This window comes from Rhea americana, unplaced genomic scaffold (genome assembly GCF_003343005.1).
Source record: "Rhea americana isolate MKP2758 unplaced genomic scaffold, rheAme1 scaffold_17, whole genome shotgun sequence".
Classification (NCBI taxonomy): Eukaryota; Metazoa; Chordata; class Aves; order Rheiformes; family Rheidae; genus Rhea; species Rhea americana.
In genome coordinates, this window is record NW_028185816.1 from 6,952,707 (window position 1) to 6,975,828 (window position 23,122).

Genomic DNA, 23,122 nt, shown 5'->3' on the forward strand with positions numbered 1-23,122 from the left:
TAGTTCCTTGTGCATGACGATATCTTATTGTGAATATAAAATATGAATTACCTTACAAATGTGTTTAGGAGTCTGCACATGGCTTTGGCATCTGTCCAGGGTTTATACTGGTGAAATCAGAGGATTGCCTCCTGATTTGTTTGCCCCCTGGCATCTCACATTGGAAATAAATGAGAGGAACTATTTGAAAACAATTGACATCTGGGGAAAGATGTTCATTGACTTCTGGGATTTGGATCAGTCCCTGAGCTGGTGCCTTAGGATGCCATAATCTTTTGGCACCTGTTGCAGTTTTTGGCAGTGGCATAGGGCTGCTTTGATTGCACTGTGACAGGAGTAGTGAACATATGTCTGATGCCCATCTCACACAGAACAACTTAGTGCCCTTACTGCCTTTCCATTGTTTTTCTTCTACTTTCTCTTCTTTCTTATTCTTCAAACTGCTGCTAGTGGTTGTCACTATGTGCAGACAAGCATCCGTCAGCATCTCCAAAATAAACAAACAAAAGTCAAAGCACGAGAACAGGAATAAGGACAGTTCTGTGTTGTCAGATTTCAACGGCTTTTTGCATTTGATTTTAGAATTGTTCATCTGATGCTGAATTTTAAGTGCAGTAAACAAAGGGCTCTGGGCAAAATGATACATGTGCTGGCATCTGAGATGTAATCATAGGAGGAGTATTTTATTTTGTAAGTATGCTAATGAAAATAACCAAATATGTATCTTGAAAAAGAGAAGTCAGTGGACCCATTAAAGGAAGTCTCTGCCTACATGTCTCTGTACTGATTGTACATCTGTAAATGGCTGCCATCCAGCAAAGCTCTTAAGTGCATGCTTAACTCTCAGCACAGCTTGGCTACAGCAATGTTACTAACTTCAGCATGTGAGCTTTTGTGCATTTGAGGTATTCACATGCCTTGTGTTAAGCACATGCTTATGTGCTGTTCTGGATAACTAACTCTTCATTGTGCCTTATAGGCCTGTAGCCAGGAGTATGGGTCCCGTTTCAACTTTGGTTTCCTGCTCCTGCAGTAGGAATTGAAGATGACAATAGGGACCACACGTCATTCTTCTACAGCGCTGAGGTTTTTATCCTTCATTTGGACATCACTGAAATACAGAGGTACAGATCCCTGAATAATATAATGAAGCCTACCGACACTGTGTATACTTTACCTTTTGTGGTCCTTTGGAAACATCCCAAGGATTCCCGGAGTCTGTAGAACAGGCTAAAAACTGTTAATCAAAACAAGTTGCTTGCTTTTCTGAAGGAGTCTGACTGTAAACCCCTCAAGTCACCAGAGCTGTTTCATTGGACTCTGATGGACAGACACCTTTCCCACAGACTAGACTAGTAGGTGGGCTGGATATAATGATTTTTGTCCCAGATGGCCCCCATACTTACTAGTATTTAGCCCTGTTTGTTGAAAGTGAATCCCTAAGTAACCCAGGAAAATTGCAGGAAGGACAGAGAGCATAGTGGGAAAATGGGGGCATCATATGTCACCCTTCAATGCTTACTGTATTTACGTGCATTTGTACTAACAGATATTTGGAAAGTTATATGCATTAAAATATATCGTTGTGTTTGCTGCATTATGAGAAGTCAGCATTGAGAGATGGGGTAACTAGATTTGAAGAGGAACTCTACAAATCCTTATAGTAGTTCCTGGAATTAGAACTCGGCTTTGTTGTCTAGAAAGTCAATAGAGGATCTTGGGCTTCCTATCAGTCTACAGAGTGCAAGTGAGATAAACATCGGTAAAGGCAGCCGAACTGTTAAAACTCTTAAATGATATTCGAAGAAAATTTATTAACTGTAATCTAGTAGTCACAGATCAAAGATCTCATTGAGTACCTCTGTCAACATACCTAGTTTAAAAAAAGAATAAAAAAGGAAAGAAAAAATCCATCTGTAACAAGGAACTGTATTCATAGATAAAGTCTAAGCGAGCAAACACTGCAAAATATTCTGGTGTACACTTAGGTATCTTCAAGACTATCATTTGTATCAGAAAGTTGCTAGACAAATAACTTTGATTCTTTCCAATAGTTCCTTGGTATGCCTGGGGTGTGGTTCCAAAAGAGGAGTAGCTGGCAGGTTTGGGGGGTTTTGTTTTTTTACCTTCACCAAAGCCTGCTTGTCTTACAGGGATCAGCATGCATCTCTGGTCTTTGGGATATATTTATTTTAAGAAAGCTCGTTTCTTGGAGTTCGTGAGAAATCTGGATGGAGAAAAAATATCTTGTTATGAGAGTGTTCTTATCTGCTGCATTGAAATACCTGAAAATGGCTTACTTAACAGTCCAAAGAAATTCTCTTGTGGGCTGAGACCCCAAATTCCTTTAAAAATGGCAGAAAATGCAAGTCTGAGAAATATTTTAAAGTATCTTTGTCCAGATTTTTGCCCTAGGAGAAGGAAGAGAGAAATTTAGAAACCACCACGTTGACAGATGCTGCTCAAGGTGCTTAACACATTACTGAGAGATCCTTTGTAACCATCACGTTGTGAGTAATGAAAGAATGTGAATGGGATGGAAGAGAACAGTTTTACTGTTACCACATCTATGGCTTTGCCACTCTCACGTGGTATAAAGAGGTCAGCAAACTTCTGCCAGTTCATGGGGGTATGACTAAACATATCTCTGTGGTGCAAGACAGCATCATACTAGAGAGCCCCCAGGTTACCTCCAAGTGAGCTGGCATGTCTGCAGTAGATTACCACACAGGGATACTAGCTTCAGTGCCAGAAACAGTAAAGCTCTGTTACTGACATACATAGTTAATTAGCTCGGGTGTCACACCGAGCAAACACAGCTATATTGCTTCTGGTTCTGCGGCTAAGTTAATTGATGCTGGCTTGGGGATCTTTGCCCCAATGTGCAGTGCAGATATACCCAGGAATGCACTCCTATTGTTGATTGAATACTGTTTTTTCTCATAAATGTGGCAGGAGTATAATTGCAGGGTGGGAAAAGAAGGCCAATATACATTCACTTCACTTTAGAAACTAAATTAAACCTTTGACTTAACCCACTTCTATACCAGCTCCCTGCAGGCATTTCTACAGGCTTCATTAGAGCCAACCTAGAGGCCATGGAAAAGGTCTTACAAAAGACTAGCCAGGAAGCCAGTCACAGACCCAGATCCTGCTGCTACAGAATACAATCTGCCTCTTGGCACCTCAGGCTTGCAGCTGCCAGGCACTCTCCTTATGTGGTCACTGGTGTTGGCTCGGAGGCTGGAGCAGATAGACGAGGAGGACGAAAGGGGAACACATTCATCACTGCCAGCAGTGAGTGGAGGCAGTGCCAAGTCACTATGTAACCAGGCACATGTGCCAATTTGCTTGGTAATTGGATTGCTATTTGAAAAATTAAAGTGGTGTCTAGAAAATTCTAGCTTTCGCATTTATGTATGAAGTTTGCAGTTGAGTGGGCTGAACAGGAAGAATGAAGGTGATCAAACACAGGTACTTATGAAGGCAAATGTAGGAAGTGATCTGATTGCTTTCTGAAGTGCTTCGCTGGCCTCAAAAATGGTCACACTGTACCAAAGGGACAAAGAGCAAGATACAGTGCAATGAAAAGCTGTAACAGTATGGACAAGCTGTAACCCATTGCTTACTAAAGAAAATTGGTGCAGACTTTTCACCTGGAAGTGATTTATATAAAGAAAAAAATATAATTAAGGAGAGGGACTTAATGTACCTGCTATAATTTTTTTCCAAAACAGGAAAAAGAAATATTGGCATTACTGTATYTTTGCCATTTATTCTGAGACTGCAAAATTGTTGTTTCTCTATGTCTATAAAATGTAGCTCTCAAATGCATTTGCTGAACAAATCCTATGCACTAATATTAAACATAAGTTATATTAAATGGTCCAGGTACACAGAGAATTTTTTATTCCAAAGTATGCCTATGCCACAGAGTCATTTCTGCTCCCCCAAAGTCAAATTCAGGCTTTGCTTTGACTTCAGTAGAAGCCTAATTATATCCTAAAATATAGGCACCTAAACTTTTCTTCAGCCATTTCATTATTCTTTGCAGTTGAGTTCACTGGCCACCCTTGTTCAGCTAAAAATTTTGAGCATATGGATAAAATGGATTATAAATTGCCTCTAAGATAGTATTTGTAGTTTAAAGTATAAGTTGGTTGCTGGTAGATGCATAAAAGTAGCACCTGTGTTCTTCATCACTGTTAAGCGGAAACTCAAGCTGGAAGCTCTGTATTTAAAATAATAAAAAGTAAAAATCTATAGACTCATACTGAAGAACAACTATTTGGAACTTCTGTGAAATGTCTGATTATTTCTCATGCACTCAGTCCTGGCAGAATGAGGTTAACACATGTCAAAGGAAAAGCTTAGGAAACTTTGCATTACATTTCTGCCCCTAGATGGAGTGTTCTGCACACTGGTATTTTTGATATTTTGGGAGAATGGAGCTGTGTGTTAGAAGCCTTGAAATGCCTCTTGTTCTGAATTCCCTTTACAGTGTATCAAGTGCTGCCTATTGGGGCTAGGGTAACTGGGTCCATGAGACCATTTAGAAGAGGAAAATCAAAATAGAATTTGTTTGTATAATTGATTGAATGCTATAAAGGGCATTGCAATTTCTTAGTGTCTCTTATTTGTTGGTTAGTAATAGATATGTAAAGAAGCAAGAAATTTATTCTTCTACAGTGTCACTAACTGCTATGAAACATCTGATATTTTCAGTTTTCAGTGCTTAATGTTTCTGTGATATTCATGGTATTCCCTTTTCTTAGTATCCTGTGAATACCATGGTAACATTAACTGCTTGTAAAATATTTTAATAGTGACCACTGTAATATAGCAGTTGTATGTAAACAGCATGCACCATTGATTCAGAGGTGTTTGCAATGTTTTGTTTTTGTCACAATCAGAATAAAATGTTGCCAGATTTCCAGACGTGAATCCTAAACTTGCTCCCAAGTAGGAAGCTGAAACTACGTTCTGCTGTTCGACAGGTTCTGTTTTTGATAATTTCTGGGATTTCATTGATACATTCCTACCCAGCACTCACAAGCTTAGTGAACCATAGCTCCACAAAGCAGGGAGCTGCTTGGGAAAAGCACTTGGTTACAGACACTGTATTTTTATTATTATTATTATTTGGTGGGGGGGGAAGGGATGGGAACAGTGAAGATGGAGGAGTTAGAGGCCTACTTTTGAGAAATTAGATTGTTTTATGTGTGTGACTGAGAATTCAGCTGTTGCCCCTTAGCTCAGGTATATTCATATGTGGGCTTCTGATTTAACCCACTGTAACAGGAGGGACCAGCTGCAAAGTTTGTCCCTGGACTGGGAGCTGAATTCCTGCAGAATCCAGGATTTTGTTTTGGACCTTTTTTAATATGATGTAAATGCCAGCGCTTCCTAACAACTGTTCTTCGAGCCCAGAGCAGAATTTAGAGCAGACCCTTGTGAGTTAGGAAACTGTACAAGATATCCCTTCTCAGGACAGGAGGGGAAAAAAAAAAACCCAACCCAACAACAAAACCCAAGCCATCTGAGTACAGTCCTGAGAAATGCTTTCCAGCTTTCAAAGAAAGAAAAGGTCTTAATTCAGATTTGCCGGAATCGTCTAATTAGTCCCTTTAATGCCATGCACCTTATAGTCTGTGCCACCGGATTCGCCCTATAAATGAGACGATGGGCTAATTCATCTTGGCAGCAGTAAACAGACCTTGTGATTGTCCTCCTTACAAACACCGGCCTGATTTTAGGAAAATGCTTTGACCAAGCCTGTGTCTCTGCTCCCCCACCCCTTTTCCAAGCACTGCCTGTGCTTCTTGCCCTCCTTCTTCCCCACCAACCCAACCCACCCTGTCTCACACACAGTGACATACCTCACACATTTGCCACTGCTAACAACAACCTGTCAACTCTTTCTTTGCACCGTGCTAGGCGCCCTTTGTTTCTGCAGCCCAGCAAGCCTTGCAGCTGTTGTCCGAGGCCTGCTCCGACAGCCTGTGATCAGTCAGCTGCAAAATCCTCCCTGAACAACTCGGTATTCACAGCTCTAATCGGGCCAGCGGACTGTTTCCTCCTCTCTCGCAGTAAATCTTTATCACTTGCGCTCTGCTCGTCAGTTAGTGGCGCCAGCTCTTTGGGCTGCTCTATCCCTTTCCCATACTCTGCTGCACTGTGTGCTCTGAATGCTAACTCCAGCCTTGTTTAGACTCAGTGCTGCAATCCACATGTTGGGAAGGTCCGAATTCCTGCTCCTTCCCTCCCCATCTTTAAAGCTGCACGTACAGCAAGTTTATATCTCTCTGAAGGCAAAGATACTCGAAAGCTCCCACTGCCTATTTCATATTTTACCCATATAAGTTAATTACATGATATCTATCTTGTTTCTCCCCAGCAGTTTGTTATGTTTCTGTTTCAGAGCTGTCTTTAGTAGGAAGATGAGGGTGAGCTGCCCAGTCTAGGGAAGCTGGTGATGGCAAGGGAAACCCTCGGGAAACTGGCACAAACTTTAATTTGATCACATGCCCAGGGCTATTAACCTTCCTCCTAATGGTTCCCTCATGGACGGAAACACATTTCCCTCCATCCTGTCCCTGACTTGATGCCATCTCAGTCTTTTAAAAGATTTACATCAAAGATGTTGAATTGTGAAGCAGATTTTTAGAAAAAGGATCGAAGCTTACATTCTTAGTGTCCTAGCTGAGTTGAGGAGAGTCCCTGGAGCTTTTAGATGAGGTTTCTGTCAGTCTGGAGTTACTGAGGATTTATCTTTGTGAGACTGAAAGCACAACTCTATCTGGGCCTGTTGCTGCTTCTACCTCCTTTGTCTAAACCTTATGGGTTTTATTTTCCTGCGTGCTGTTTGGACTTGGAATTTTAGATCACGGAGAGTGCAATTAAAGCTCAGTTAAAGAGTGTTTTTTGCAAAGAGGCTCAGTTCATGTTTAAGGAGAACTTACTTAGGATTACTTTTAAAAATAAATTATTCAAGACAGTAAGAGTTATTTTAGTTTGTAAGGAAATTGAGAAACTCTTGCCTGAACACTGTATTGAGGATCAGGAACTACTGAGTTTTAACCTTGTCTCTAAGGAAGGTCCATCTTTGGCACTTTTTAAGTCTTTATGTTTCAGTTGTTCCAGGTGTGTAAGTGTTGGGGGTATGTGTGAAGATTAACTAAATATAGAAATACTCCTTTAAGAGCAAAACATGAACTGGCTTTAAAAATATTTTGTGGCTATTAATTTTATGAGGCAACTGTAAAGTAGATGTTGCTTGGAAAATCTGGGTTCATTTCTGCTCAGGCTGTCTATCCCTCATTTCTTCATCAGTAAAGTGGAAAATGTATTTGCTTGGTCAAAGATAAGTTCATGTAYGTGTATATAGGATGCTTGGTGTTCGTGGTGAGGTAGAGCCTGGAGAGGGAACTTAACATGCAAAGTGCATTTAATGACAATGTCGGTCAATCTGCTGTGCAGAGAAGCAATGCAATTAGACTGAATTATGCAGGTATATCCAGTAATATGCAAGCCATATGTGGCACTGCTTATTCACTGAGCTCAAAATTTTAGTTTGACAGCTTTGGGAATATACCTGTCTCCTGTGTATTTATAGCAGTCTGCAATCGTGTTCACTTTCTGGCCCTCCTGGTAGTTTTATGTTGGCGTGCCCTTTTTAAACAGCTCCCACACACGATTCCAGATGGGAGGTGTTTTGCTGCTGTGTAACCTGACCTAGAGGCACACGTTAGGCTTGATTTAAGAAAATAGCTCACATTTTGCTGGTATTTGCCATAGAAGCCTCCTTCTGTCTCAGCATGTTCTTCAGTGAAATTGAATGCACCTAAACAGAATCTGAATACGGGCTCTTTTTCTGTAGACTGCCTACAAAGGCAGCAGCAGAAGTGAGCCTGAATACCATAGTGCACACAAATAGGCTGATTGTACCATGCGTTGGGGAAAGCTTAGTTGTTGAAACTGCTGTTATGATCGGAGTCATTTTGGTGGAATGTAAGAGAATGCAACGTATATCTTTTAAGTAACTGTTTCCCGTTCTCCGATTTACTTTCTCGTACTGTTCTTTTCAGGTCCTTCCTTCATGTCCCAGAGTTTTACTTGTCCTCTTTTAGTGATTTTCTTTCATAGCTCTTTCCAAGCTCCCAGCGGCTACTGTGGGACTGGTGCAGTGGCCGAATTTTTACAGTTTGGGTCTCATGACTCTTGGCACGAGTGATGAAATGATTCCTCTTATCCAGTCAACTGCCCATGCCTTCTCTGTACTTGTAAGGGAGTCTTATCTATCCTCTGAGCCTTGATGGAGCTACTCTGCCTGCAGTTTGATAACTGTATCCTTTGGGGAAGGTATTGGTTGTGTTCCCTGAGCCCTACCAGCTAAAAGTATAACGACAGAATTTGGCCTCTTTTTTTCTGTAAAACAATGTGTTATCAGACAAAGTTATTTTGTGATGTGAATGTTTTCTCTTTCCTAAAATGATGGTACTTCAGCATGTTTGAGGACAAAAAAAATCCATCTAGCGTCCTCTGCACAAAGAAAAAATGGTTGATCTTAGAGTTCCTCATGAGCTCAGTGTCCTTTTAAGAATCAGTATTTTGTACAACCTATTTTTTCTTTTAGAAAACACTTCATAGCTAGGAATTTAGACATAACCTAGTATAGTGGAAGGAAATATTCTGGCTTCCGAGTTACAAAGGAAGGAAGGTGGTTCAGTCACTAACATGGTAGTGAATAGAAGAAGGAGAAGACTTTCTCAAAGAAATTTTTAAAGTGAAAACAACCCAAAACATAGAACAATATTTTATCTCTCTGCACAGAAAGAGGCAAGGTTCAGCACAGCCCAGTATATGCTGTTCTGAACACATTGTCACTATCCACATGTCCCATGTCCCAGTTCTCTTGATTGCCTGGTGATGTTTCTGCCTTAAAGTGAGGGTTTGTTGCAGGATGCAGCTGGGGTTTACTTTGGTATGGTTGTATTTCCATGATGCTCAGTGATGTGGCTTAGAATAATCACTTAAAAACTCTTGAAGTTATGACAGAAACTTTTTATCTGCTCTGTTGCTGAGAACTTTGCAGGAGAAAACTCCTTGTAGGAGGTAAATACTCATAGTGGGAATGTAGTAGTATTTGAAGTATATTATCTTGGCTCTCTGTTTTGAAGAGGTAATTTCAGTGTTTCCTAAGCTTTTACTCAGACCTCCATTAAAGACTTCCTTAGTAGTATTTTCATTCTATTCAGTTACTGTTAGAAGGGGACATGTCTATGGCTGTAGGATGAACAGTTGAGAAAAAGTTAAGGATAGCTTAACCATTTTCTATTCCAAAGTGAAAGTGGACTTGATATGCCTTTCCTGACATAAATACATATCTGGATGCATATACAGGAATTGGACACTTTATTGATCTTGTTTTTTGTTTTTAAGGAGCAGTGTCTTCCTCTCTCTGCCTTAAAAAAGCCCAAATCCCAAAACTAAAAAAAATCAAAAAACCACTCAGACCCCAGCAACCTTCTATTTGATTTCCCCTTCCCCCTTGCACCTCAAAGTTACTGATAATTTACTTACACAGTAGTTCCATCTTAAAAGAGTTTTAGTCTAGGAATTTCCTTGTCTGATTTGTCGCAGACTTTCCAGAAAAATTCTACCTTGGCATAAAGTTTGCACATAAGAAAGTTTAAAGAAATCGTTTTAGCTTTGCTAAATGAGGAAGGATTCTGCCAAAATCGAGCTTATAACGAAAGACTAGTTTGACTATAGACAGACTAGTTTCTTCATAATTATTAGCTAACATTAATATATTATAAGTCTCCGAAAGAAAAAAAAGATGAGTAAATTGATTTTATTTTGCTTATGAAATCTTGTTTCTTCTTGGGCTCCTTAAGGGATAATGTTTGATATTAACTCTTCCTTATTTAATTTTGTGAGACACTCCTTGTGTGCAAGTTTCCTGTGCATCTTGAACAAAAACGTGTAAAGGATGAACAAAGAATGAGGGGAAAAATTATAAATGGATCCATGTGACTGCCTCTTCTCTAGACTGTTTTTTTTTTTTTTTTCTCACTTAAGAAGTTGAGCGGGAATGCAGGCCATGCAGTGTTTGTTAAAGCTGATGGAATATCTTTCACCCTCAGGGTATTTCTTTAATCAATGTTTCTTTATACCATTAGGTCATCTCCTCTTTTTTATTTCTTTCTTTCTGAAGAATCCTTGTTTTGTRCATTTTCATGCATCCTGACATTTATTCTCAGAATTATGGCCTGATTACTTCCTCTCTTTCCCTCAAAATTTCGGCTGTTTTATCTATTTTAAGTGCCTAAGCACAAAGATAACTCCATCATAGTTGTCCCATTTTCCTCAGCAGTTCTCCCCCGCCCAGTGAAAAATGAAAGGTCTCATGGTCTTACAGATTTTCTTTATGCTTTTTTTGGCCTATTTGCAACCCAAATACATCACCATGCTATAAGACGGCTCTCTAAGGCTCTTGGATCAATTAAAGGTAGCCCTATTCATTGCCAGTACAAACCTTTGCCTATTAACTCTTTCAAAGGGCATTTGTCATCGCAAAAAGCTGTGAATGCCGTCTGGGTTCATTGATTAAAAAAAGGTATTGTTTTAAGGCTGCTGAATATCTTAATTAGTTGTAATCAGAGGGTAGCTTGTGTCTGTAAAGTGATACAGTTACCTTTCACCTACTTGCTTTATTTGAGCATTTTTAAAAGGGAAAAAATCTGAAATCTCAAATTCAAGCATCCTGTTTTCAGGGTCGACAAAGAGTGTGTTTACCTGATCAAACTATAATCTGTGGCATTATTTTGTAAAGCCAGATACTTAATGTTTTAACCCAGAACATGTCTCACTGGGCAATGGGCAGCCATGAGAGAGTAAGTGGACTGGTGCTGCTCATTGCCAGTTTTCATCCTCCCTCCTCCACTCAGAAATCCAACATCTGCATTCTGGAAATGTAGAAATCCACCCCAATTCTGCAAGCACTCGCACGTGCACTTAGCTTGAGCACATGAGTAGTCCTATTAAGACTAAAAGCGTATCACAACTGTTTCCAGACTGAGGTAGAATGGAGTAACTTTTCCTTTACTTTTTTTTTTTAATTTCTCCTAAGGATCAGTAGTTTATTTGCCACAAATGTGGTCTCCCAACTGTGAAGCTAATTGTAAATTTGTACCAAAAATGGCAAGTTGTTTTGGCTGAAAAATCTCTCTTCTGCTCTCCCTTGAACGAAAATACATTTTTTAAGTGACTAATAATAAAAATCTGTTTGTTTCTTATTTAGAGACCCGTTTGAAAATTAAGATAAACACTTTTCCCTGGGCTTTATGAAAAATTTTGGTTGCACAATGTTGCTTTTTTGGTTATTTTGCCGAGAAAACAAAATGGTTTGTATTTCCTCTAAAACATTTCACTCAAATCAAATGGTTATTTACGTGCCTTTAGTGGAGGTGTTGGGGTGTAAACAGATCCCTTCCAGGAACATGTCCCAAGGGTGTGACAAAGAACTTGCATAATTTGTCCCTCACCCTCCGGAGATGCGTTTCTGGAGAAGATGGTTTAGAGTTGTATACTTTTCTTTCCTTACTTCTACAAAATCTTCTTATAGGGAGGGAAAACCACTTGACAGAGAATCTTGCACTAAGTCAGTGTTTGGTATAAATATTTTTTTTTAGCACTTTAGCACCTGCATACAGTGATAATAGCATTTAATGGCATTTAATTTGCTTCATTATGGAAAGGGGAAGAGATACAATGGTGGTTTTTGGAGAGTCCCCCTTATCTATGACAAAAAGTCTTTAGAAAATACCTAACACACTAACCATGTATGTCAAATTGCTTGTACAGTTTGGTCATCTGGAAAGCCAGGCAGTGTCACATCTGAGAACCAYCAGAGACATGAGTCTGTCACACTTGCACTAATCTTGCAGTTTACTCAAAGAATTTTGTTATGAGAAGTCCATCCCCACAGGGGTCCCAAGGTACCAGTGCAGAGCGCTGTAAATGCTAGCAGCATTGCATCCATTCTGTTAGTTTGTGTGTTTATTAGATAATAAATGATTTGAGGTTAAAATACATTTGTGATTCTTTATTCAGCAGTCAAGATGATATATACAACTCTCTCGCAAGATGTTTTTGCTAAACATGCCTGGATTCTTCTTGGAGTACTTCATGTGAGTCCTTTATCTCCCCCCCCCCCTTTTTTTTTGTTTCAAAAGACTAATTAGTTTTGTTTCAACTGACTGTATAGATAAGAGTGTCTCTGTTTTGTAGATGAGGAAAAAGATTCTAATTTAAAAAAATCCTAATTCAAGGGACTACTAAAACTAAAGGACATGTTTCTGTGATTTTGGCGTAAATGATTCTGTAAAGTCTCTGGGAACCTTTCAAAAGCAAAAATAGAATATAGATTTGAGTTGCGGACAGTACCTCAGCCATAGTATTCCTTGCYGCAATATGTCTACATAAGAATTTTTCTCTTCATAACAAATGTGAAGTATGACATGATCTTATAGGAAAGAGATTTTTTTTAATAGCTTATTAGTTAATTCAGTGATTTATGTGCTACTATATCAAGGTTCATTTTGGTAGGTAAACCAGTGCAATTTTAGCCTTTTTGTTCAGCTTTGTACTTTTTCATAGACGTGTGTGGCACTTTTTCTTTGGGCAGGTGCTCTGGAAATAAAATTGAAGGAGTAAAATACACATTTATGCTGTAACTGTGATGTGCATATGTACTTATATATAATTGTAGTGTGTGTGTTGCTGTATATAACATTTTTAGGTGTCTGTTCAAGTAAAGATGATTTATGAAGTGTGACTCATTTTTCCTTCTCCACACTGTTCCAGTGGAAGAGCTGAGACTGCGATGAGAAAAACTAGTACATGTTATTAAGAATTCCGATAAAGTAGGCTGAATAAATTTGTTTTCTTTGTGAGCCTTAATCCTGTGTTGTATTGGCTTCTTGGACATGGCTAATTTATTTGGAATTCCATTCTGTTCCCGACAGCATTCCTGATTAGCAGTTTGATCACCCGGAGCAAAGTTACATACCAGCTTTCAACTCCTGTAATCTAGCAGTGTAATTTTTTCAAATGGACTCCTTTCTTTCCTTCTTTGCCCCAGCACTCTTTCTTTTTGTGTGCAAAAAGACTTTAAAAATAAGCAGGATAGAATGAAAAATTTGTTCAAAACAAACAATATAGTTTGCTGAATGCCCTACTTGGGTCTGGTCACAAAGCCTCTGATGTAAAGTTCAAACTGGAATATGGAAACTTCCAAAATCATAGTCAGATCAGTCTGTATTTATTGTAAGTTTAATGTTCTGTAGCTATCAAAAATGAGATTTAAGAAAACAAATGATTCAGGCAAGTCAAAGTATAAAACCTAAGCCATACAATCCTACACTATTTTTTTTTTTTTTGGATTAATGTGATAGTGGTAGATTTGATAGTTCATTTTTACTCACATGGCTTTAAATGGCTTAGATTTTTTTCTTAAAATTAAATGTGTATTTAATAAAGACTTTGTTGAATGCAACTATATTTTTGATCATCTATCTTCAAAGTTGTCAAGACCCCATTAATTTATGAGTAAAGCTTTGTAAGAAGTATTTCAAATAATGTAATTTCACTTTTAAATAGAAAAACAAGGTTAGGAATTGTGCCAGTATGGCATGTGAAGCATTAACATTCCATCCCTAAGAGAAGATAGCAATTTTTTCAATAACTACATTTTGTGGGTGGCATAATATATTCAAGTTCTTTCCATGATCTGTAGTTTGCCAAGGCAGATTTTACCTATAGTGGGTTTTAGAAACATTACATACATATTCAGTAGTTAAGTCTGTCGCATACTAGACCTTGTACGGAAATTGCAATTGTGACATGGTTCACTCCTATTGGTACTGGTGTATTCTGTCAAAATAAATGATGAATGGGAAACCCAGATTTAATTGTAAATAAAAATAAATTTTCACTTGTTCTCTTTTTTGGTAGGGAGCAAGAGGAGCATTACTGGCGTTAAGCTAGAGGAAATGTAGCATGTAGCAGCCCCTTCCACAAGCACACAATCTGCCAAAGACATGTAGTTACAGGTAAGAGGGATCTGGGTTTTCCATCTCATGATATTTTCTTAAGGCTTCAATCTGGTTTTGTACCTAGTAAGAAGGAATTGAGGTTTCAAAGTTGGGAGAGACCCAGGAATAGCCCAAAGATAAGTGACAACAGCACTTGTCAAGAAACTGTGTTTTTATGCATGAGTGTCTTGACTATCTAATGTTTTGAAGAAGTTGATTTGTCTTTCTATTTTCTTTTGATCATAAATTTTATGGATCTGCAAAACAACTCCTGACAAATATGTGATAAAAGCTGATTACGTGTTTTGTCAGATTTCTGGTTTTGACAAACTGGCATTTCAGTTGAAACCCTATTTTTCAAAAAGTAATAATAAAATTCTTGACTTGCTTGACATGTCATGCCATGAGTTCAGTGGGGGAAAAAAAATGATTATTCACTGATAATAGCAGAAAGTTGATGAAATGATGATTTAGGACTAGATTCATTCCCTCTACCTGAATTCAGTGATATTCCTTAATTTCACCAGAAAAAATCCAGGGTATCTTTTCAAGCAGTAAAATTACGTAGCTAAGTTGTCTGTGAACACTTGGGCAAGGTGTGTACTTAATGGACCTAACAGCTGCTTAATAGCAAGCTATTTTGACCTTTGTAACACAAATTCTCAATATTTATCTGAAGTTATTTTTCTTTCAGTAACTTGATTTTTTTTATTATTATTATTTCTATGCTCCTTCACCATGATGTGGACTTTATGGATATGACTTTTCTTTAAATTCATTGATTTCATTAAATATCCTGGCATATGTACAGTCTCCTACTGAGCATTGTAGCATACAGCAGCAATGTGAATTCATGGAGCTGACAGTGCAGTGACAACTGCAAAGGTCTACCCAAGTCTTTTTTTTTTAAATAGAGATCTCTCTAGCTAATCACTCTTAAGACAGATTTGTGAGTTTCATTTTATTTCCTCTTAGTGTCTTCACCCACTTTTATTATTGTATCTCCTATACTCTTTTTTTTTTCAGTATTTGTTTTTATCTCAATTTTGACTGAGAGGCCTTGAGGATGAGCTTGAGTTCTACAAGTGCTTTTGGTTTTATGGAGACTTAAGTTACTCTTGAGACCATAAATATGTATAATTAAAGTTTCTTCTATTGTTTTTTGTGATCATGGAAATGGATGTATCGACCTTACTGTAGTGGGATGAATATGTCTGCTGGGGACTTTCCAGTGGAAAGCCAATGGGGCAGGTGTGTGTACTTTTCTTTGACTCAATGTAACACTGAATGATCTTGATATGTATGTAGAACCATGAGTAATTTGAAGCAAGAATTGACGTTAGAGGACAAAATAGGACATTCAAAGCTGTGAATGACTACCTTGATCTGGCTCTTTTTAAGTGCTGTTTCATTTTCAGTGTGATATAGAATGCTTGTTTAGGAGGGTTCACAAACGTAAACTGGATCAAGGTGCCTTTTAAACTCTGATAACTACAGCAGGCACATGATTTTGAAAGATAAGTGCCGGTCATGCTCTCCCCACCCCGCTCCCCTTGTATGATGAACTGGAAACTTCTTGTTAGCCATGCTGACACCTACAACTCTTYGGTGTTTTCATTTGTAGGTATCCTGACTCTTGGATATGTGGCAAATATAGTAAGTCAAATAACCTATTTCCTAATTCTAGTTTATTTATATTTTGAGATAGATTTCAAACTGATTTTTACAGCAGGTGTTATATGATTGTTGTATTGGCTCTTTATTACTTGTAATTTCAGTGGATATTTTAAAATAATTTTAGGAAGATAATGATATTTTAGGAAGTAGACAGCCTTATAATCAGAACTTGAAAATTAGATGTGAATGAAATCTTTTGTTTTGCATTTTAAAGGTCAGCAAGGATGTGTATTATATAATGTATTTCCTAAGTTMCCCTTCAGTGGGCACGGATTATCAAGACAATTAATTACCTGATAATAATTTACAAGGAAACTATTACTTCAGAATAAATACTGAATTTGTCTTGGAAATAGTTTTGAATTAGAGAACTTTAAGAAATAGTTATAGCAGGAGAGTGTAATGGTACAGGCTATTGGCAAATGTGTTAATAAGAAAATACCACCCRTCAAGGATATTGTTCTATTATGTCTTTATTCTCTAAAGAGATAATTAGTTGAAAAAGGATTTTAACAAAATAAACTGTGAACAGAGAGAGAATGTTTTCATATGTGATACAGTATATATTCTTTGAAAAGGTAAGTCATTAAATGATGCCAGGCATTAGGAACATCTGTTGCTTGGAAAGATGCATTTGGGAAAATCCAAATGATAGTTATTAATATGTAGGCTTTAAATACAGCTTTTCCATAGTGAGTCTCAAAATACTTCACAAAGTATTTTGTAAAGGGAAGAACAGTTATCCACATTAACCTCCACTTCTACAGTTTAACTGCATGTTTTCATCTGGCGCGTAGAATCTTCTTGCTAATGTTATACCGTTACATCTTTCGCATAAGTAAATCTGTCCTAAAAATTGAAAACTTAGTAGAAAAATACTATTCTTCCACCTTCAGCAATTGAAACGCAGTATTCCTTTGTGTGAGTAAATGTGATGCATACGAAGAGTGCTGAGTTGCCAGCCGTGGCACAGGGAGCCGTAGAGCAGCTATTGATGGGACAGCGGGAGCGACAGCCCACCCCATCAGCCTGCCTCAGAGGGAGCCCCGTGTCAGGTGCGAGGGCTGTGCTGTCTCCCTTCGGGCTTTGATGCCTCTCGGGGACCGCTGGGGATGGCAGCGGTCATCACAGGAGACAGCACTTGTTTGCCTGCTGAGGGGAGACCCCTGGAACGAGCGTGTTGCTTTGTTCCTTGGGTGCCCATACGTAACTACTGGATTTCTGGCCAGTAGCGAGTTGAACTGGACCTCATGGCCAACGTGGGGAGATGCTGTGTTTCACGACAGTCCCACTGACTAATGTTGAGTTCAGTAAAATCCTGCTGCTGGTTKCAGCAAATCTGCTAGAGTATGGACTGCAGGATTGCACTGAGGTAAAGGGAGATGATTGTCACAAAAGATACGTTTTCAGGTATGGCCAAGAGAAACCTCCACAGGTACAAATTTGTGCTTTTATGAACAAAGGCAAGCATCATTGCTTCAGCCATGTGTTACCTATTTGCAGTCACAAAGTGCACCAGTTGCCCAAGCAAGAATGTAATATAGAGCCATTGACTGACTGTAGGATTATAGTGGCTGTATTGATAGAGCCACTGAAAAATTTGTCAAAGTGTTTCTTCTGCTTAAATCCCTTTCAGATGAGATAAAGATTTTCTTTCTTCTCATCTGTGTGGATGTTGGTCTTTTAAAGAACAGGTTAGAGAAACAGCTGTCAGGAATGACGTAGTTGACCTTGCTTTAGGGCTGAAAAAGCTGAAAGACCTTTTTGCATCCCTTTCATCCTTTCTTTSTATAACTGGAGGTGGCCCTAGCAAAATAAATATATATATTTATAAATATCTATTTAAATACATGTATTTATTTGTTCTTTCTAGCCTCCTACATTTTTCAGCAAAATCTAAACTAGCTGAAGGAGGAGTCCCTTTAAACGCCGCATCTTTTGAAGTCTGTAGGTATAAAAAGACAGTCATTGTTCGGTGCACCTCCACAAAGAATCCTTCTTAATCCTGATTGTGTATATTCATCCCTTGGTTGAGCTTTCCCATGCAGAGGAATTTGAGTTGATTCACATTCCTTCATAAATGCACACAGGGTAATACATCAGACTTTCTTTCCTTTTAAGCAATCTGATCAGTTCTGACACATTCTAACTCCATTAAAAATCCCTGTAGTAGTTAAGAGCACCCATTATTGTGAACGAACTCCTGAAGCCCTTTAGATTATTTGCTTTGCCATGCCATTAAATTGTTTACAAAGCCTGGAGCTTTACTCCAAATGTATAGACAATACAATTTAGGGAATAGATGAAGAATTTTTTCCTGGTATTATAAGTGTATTTGTGTTGTCCTGAAAGAGAATGTATTGAATCTCRTAAGATTACCCCAGTCAGAACAATTTTGAAAATGGTCCTGGAAGAAAGTTTTGAGRCTCAGAATTTCGATACACAGTTTGGTGTAATGAAGCCTTGAAAAATCAGGGAAACAGTCCTGACACTGTGCTGTTACTTGGACTATGTCCAACTAATTTCTCTTACTGCTGCCCCTTCTTGTTTTTCTGCCTTCACAGCTCTGCTTGTCCAGTTCCAATTGCTTAAATCCAGGGCCAGTCAAGGTATTACTTAAACATTTATGTAAGTTCCTTTAAGTGTTCCCTTCCTGAACCGGGTCTTAGAGTTTGTCATTGTTCCAATGGGGACTTGTCATCAACTGGGACCTCAAGATATTACTGTACCTATTCCCTGATTTTAAAGGAAAAAGAATGCAAATTTCATGAGGTTTCAGGCTCTGAATCAGACTTTAATCTCTGTTATATGGAAAACACAGTTTCTGAGGAAAGGAGCTTTCTAGTTGAGTCCGTTCAAAAAGATCTTAGCAGTTCCAGTAATTAYTCATTTCATCAATCCATCTAAATTTCAAGTGAGCTAAAACCAAGTTCTTTTCTATAATGTCTACCTCAAATAACGCTGCTTTACATTTGGACTGCCAAATAAGGAAATAGACCATAATCTTTCTGGAGTTTCTTTCCCTTTTAGATTGTATAACRCAGAGACTTGCTATAACGAGAGCCCTTCTTTCTATGAAACCTGTTTAACATACTGGACTAAACAAACTATCTCCTAAAGAAAGTGCATTTTTTGTGTGCGCCTTGCTCTAGCATTGGCTCTTGAGGACATTTCTGCATTTCTCAATGTACTAATTGAACGATGCATTTTGGACAGCTTCTGTGTTCTGATTTGTTTTGTTGTGCTTTTTTTTTCCTCCCTCCCTTCTTCCCCCTTTAATTTGTCTAGGCAAAAAAAAGCCCCTCCAGTGTTGTTTCCTGCAAAGACCATTCTTAAGAGCTCGTTGGACAGCGCAGGGCTCTTGAAGTGATAGCTAATTGGTGAAAGAAAGGCCCTGATTGTCTTGAGGGAGCTGGAAAGTGCTGCGTGTGCTGCTGAAAGGGACTAGGGAGAAGGTGCCTGGTTTCGCTGAGCAGCTGCTGCTGGAGATGTTTGGAGATTACATCAGCATTGGAAAAAAGGGGCAAAAAAAAAAGTCCAACTTCACAGAGACGGAGTTTATGGAGTTTTTTTCCCTTCCAAAGGTCTTCTGACAATACTGTCATTGTCAATATAAGAGTTGTTAATTCTTTATGAATAGCACATGGGGCCTCTTGACTAAATAGTACGTTACATGTCCCAAATCTGTCAGCTGGACTCTTCTCTCACATGCTAGTGAGATCACTTTGATTGGAATGTTACAGGAATTGCTGGGCTGGACGCACAGCACTGAATACTGCATTATATAATTAGATCTCCCAGGGTATTTTTTTCRCATTACCTCATTATTCTAGCTTAAATATGGAATCAGCCCTTTTGATGATTTTACTGGTCGTAATTATATTAATACGATTCATTTTATGGTCCTGTCTCAGTGCTTATATAGATTATAAACTGTCCCGAAGGTTTCCTGACAAGACAAAAGTGGACTAGGAGACTTCAAAGGGTTTGCTGAGATTTGAATTGACAATGGAGAGAGCTGGACAAGGTAAATGGAGCTAGAGCAGATTTTACCTTGGGATCTGATGAGAGAGAAATGACCTGTTGAGACTACAATTCAATGAAGATTCTTCAGAAAGCCTCATGCTGACAGAGGGGGAAAGAAAAAAAAATAAAACCAAAAAAAACCCATGACAACTGATAGAGTCAAATGACTTTCAGTCAAACTAGGACATGAATTTTTTGTTGAGAACAGGTTGTGGACTTTTGCCAATTAAATGACCTGGACAAAGTTGGATGGAATCCTATTACCGGGCAGTTCAAGACTGCCAGTGGCCCCATCCTGATAAGTGAAATGTGATGGCTTACTGCTGGCTGGAAGGGCTGCTGATCTGCATGTTAAGATGTCAGCTGCAGAGCCTGCTTATATGCAACAACTGAGTGCGCCTGAATGAATACGAAGATTACTGGCCCTGCTCCGCATCCATGTGTCACACTACAGACTTGCAGAAGGAGTGGGATTTTACCCGGTTGGCTGATTTGTTACCAAGTTCCTTTTGTGGTTCCTACTAGTCAGTTGTATCTGAAAGTGACTGAACATTTTAACTGACCATAATATGATGAATATTTGCATTTCTTGTTAAGTGACATGTCTGAGTAATGGGACTAGCTGGACACCATCAGTGAATTAGTCACTGGAACGATCTGTTCCATGAAGAACAGATCTGTGCATCAGCTAGTGCCTGGTTGACTCTAGCTGAGCTTCAACAGTGCAGAGGGGTGGGAGCATGTGGCAGGATGGCATGCAGTGAGGTTTTTAATCCTAAACTCTTACAGGGTAGTTTCATTTCCTTGTCTTTAATAAGCAGCTAATAGGACGCTAAAGGATTCAACGTCTTGCCGAAGGCCATAGTGACTTAGGATTTTTTGGTTAAGCCACTTTGCAGAATGAGACAGGTGGCTCCAAATGGACTGCCTGCTTTGAAATGGGTATTACTTTAAGTCAAACATCCAAAATCTTGCTGCGTAGAAAACTCAGTTTAACCTCTGCTTTTAAGAACTCTGTTTTTCTATAGTGAGAGCAGGAAAAACCGTATGGCCTTGCCTGGAAACAAAATTGAAATGCAGTGTCCTTGGCTCAGTCACCTTAAAAAGAAAAAGGTCCTGGCTGAGTTGATAATTTTCTATGTCGTGTAAAAGTGAGGGCTGCCACTTCATAAACTGGCTTCTGTATCTCTTGATAGCTCGCATAATGATAACAGAGTTCAGCCTAGGTAAAAAAACACAGCATTCCCATAAAGAGTTTCTTGCCCACTCATGACTCACTCCTACAGGCTGTCTCATTAGTAACTGGAATTCAGCTCTTATCATTCTGTTTTTTGAAGCCTCCTAAAACTCAGACATGAGAGGTGGTATGTGTTTATGTTGCAAAACAGGGTAAGTGTCAAGCAAATTGATTTCAGCCTCAGATTTTATTTATGRTGGAAGACTGGTCTACAAAACAGTCCATGGTGTCTGAAGATGCACATTATTGGCTTGAAATCTAGCCAGCTAACAGTAAATTAAATTAAACGTAGACTTAACCAACCCCCCCCACCACCATTTCTCTGGTTCCTATTTTTCTAATGATGATTCGGTGCTTTTTTGCTCCTCAACTCCACCAGACCACAAAGGGAAAGTGAAATGTTGTCTACTTGATGTGCAGACATACCTTTGATGATAAGTAACTGGAAAAATAGAAACACTTGACCCATCTTTATTCTTCCAGTTAATCTTCGCTATTCTTAGCTGTTGTACACRTTTCTGTGAGGAAAACAAAGTTTGTAGATAAATTGATAGTGCCTTTGGAAAAAACCCAAATCTTCTATTGCCATCCTTTCAGTTATTGTGTTTAAATTATATTTGACAGTGTCATATGCATACTAATCATTTAAAAATGTGGATGTAAAGAGGATTGGTACAGTGTGTGGATGAATGCCTTTGATATTCAGTGATATCTTCAACTGATGCTGATACAGGATTCACGTCTTTGATTCCTGTATTCCTGCAGAAGACCATCTCACATTTTCCACACAAGTAAGAGATCATGGTCTTGTTACAGACCTTACTCTTATACAGACCAGATCTGCATTGACCTCCATGGCACTGCTTGCAGGGCTGGTGCAAGGAAATCATCAGAACGTTACGGTGCATGAGATACCTTAGTTGCTCTTCTTAAAAACTTCAAGGAGGAAAAAAGGAGGGCCAGTAGTGGATGAATTTGCTGATTTGTAGGAGTAGTGAATGGTAGATATATATCTTGTGGACAACCGCTGTCCCAAAAGTCAGCATTGGCCAAACATGGAGAACAGTCTGTCAATGGGCCCATTCTGTTTGTATATGTCTGTTCAAATCTTTTAATTTTAGCCTTACTTGGATTACATGGATTTCACTCTGATTTTAGGAATAGTATGGTTAATGTTTGATGTAATATTGCTCTTCATCCTATACAGGCAAAATTGGCTGGAGCACTAAAGAATTTATTAGAACATTAAAGTTTTSAGCTCCATATATTCAATTTAATAAAAACGTATTTATTTTGACTACAGAATTTATTTGGATGATTCAAATGCCCTTCATAAAAGACCTCGTTGCCTATTAAACTCCATATGCTTTCAAGGTAATTTTAATAGCGTCTTGTTTAATTTCTGTGGATATATGCTGTTTTTATCCTGTGCTACCGGACTCTTTCAAAATGGGAGGCAATACTATTTACCTAGCCTCTATAAAATTAGGGCTATCCCTTTTTGAATGTGCACAGTATAAGGGAAATTAGGATTTTCTTTATTCTCTTAAGGATACAGCTGTTGCCTTTTCATGGAAATAATCAAAACCTAGGTCCTGTGAAAGCTGGTCGTGGTATGACATAGATGGGTCTATGAGCATTTCCTGCCTGTGCTGCTGTGGATATCTGAACCGARACAGGTAATGGGACCCCCTAGGTTTCCTTTGAGGGAAACCACGTCGTGGCTTGGGTTGGGTGCTATCTCTGCAGGATGCTATGTGACATCGCTTCCGCAAACCGGCCATGTCGGCCGTGCAGCGGCGCTCCCTGCCTTGCTGTCGTTGTCTCCCATGTGTGCTGTGATGGTGAGCAGCTGGGTGGGCTGAGGCCCTCGCTCTTGCTTTGTGGGGAGCAGAGCTGGTTTGGGGAGCCCTCCTGGCTGCAAAATGGCCCCCAAAAGGGGCATTGGGAGCATGGGGATACAGCACAGATGTGCAGCATCCTGTGGTCCAGCGTGGTCCAGGTTTGATTTGTCCTCCTGTACTACTTGTTGATCTTCTTCAGAAATATACTGTATAAACATAAAAATGCATAGGGTTAAAAT

At 38.9% G+C, this 23,122-nt stretch overlaps 1 protein-coding gene across 2 annotated transcripts; it reads left to right on the forward strand.

The window, feature by feature from the left end:
* Window positions 1-961: 961 nt before the first annotated feature.
* SMIM38 (small integral membrane protein 38) lies at window positions 962-22,417 on the forward strand. 2 transcript variants are annotated; one of them, XM_085300919.1, is made up of 7 exons: window positions 962-1,124; window positions 12,118-12,194; window positions 14,020-14,117; window positions 15,300-15,350; window positions 15,724-15,755; window positions 18,341-18,385; window positions 19,065-22,417. In XM_085300919.1, the coding sequence occupies exon 7, from the start codon at window positions 19,617-19,619 to the stop codon at window positions 19,746-19,748; it is 132 nt and encodes a 43-aa protein (XP_085157045.1). In that variant the 5' UTR covers window positions 962-1,124; window positions 12,118-12,194; window positions 14,020-14,117; window positions 15,300-15,350; window positions 15,724-15,755; window positions 18,341-18,385; window positions 19,065-19,616; the 3' UTR covers window positions 19,749-22,417. The 2 variants fall into 2 exon arrangements, 1 of the variants encoding a protein (XP_085157045.1); XR_014895327.1 differs by lacking the exons at window positions 12,118-12,194; window positions 15,300-15,350; window positions 15,724-15,755; window positions 18,341-18,385; window positions 19,065-22,417 and having other exon boundaries at window positions 14,020-14,111.
* The last annotated feature ends 705 nt before the right edge of the window (window positions 22,418-23,122 follow it).

Coding starts and splice junctions, on each gene's coding strand:
- SMIM38 (XM_085300919.1), top strand. CDS start 19,617: ATGGAATCAGCCCTTTTGATGATTTTACTGGTCGTAATTATATTAATA.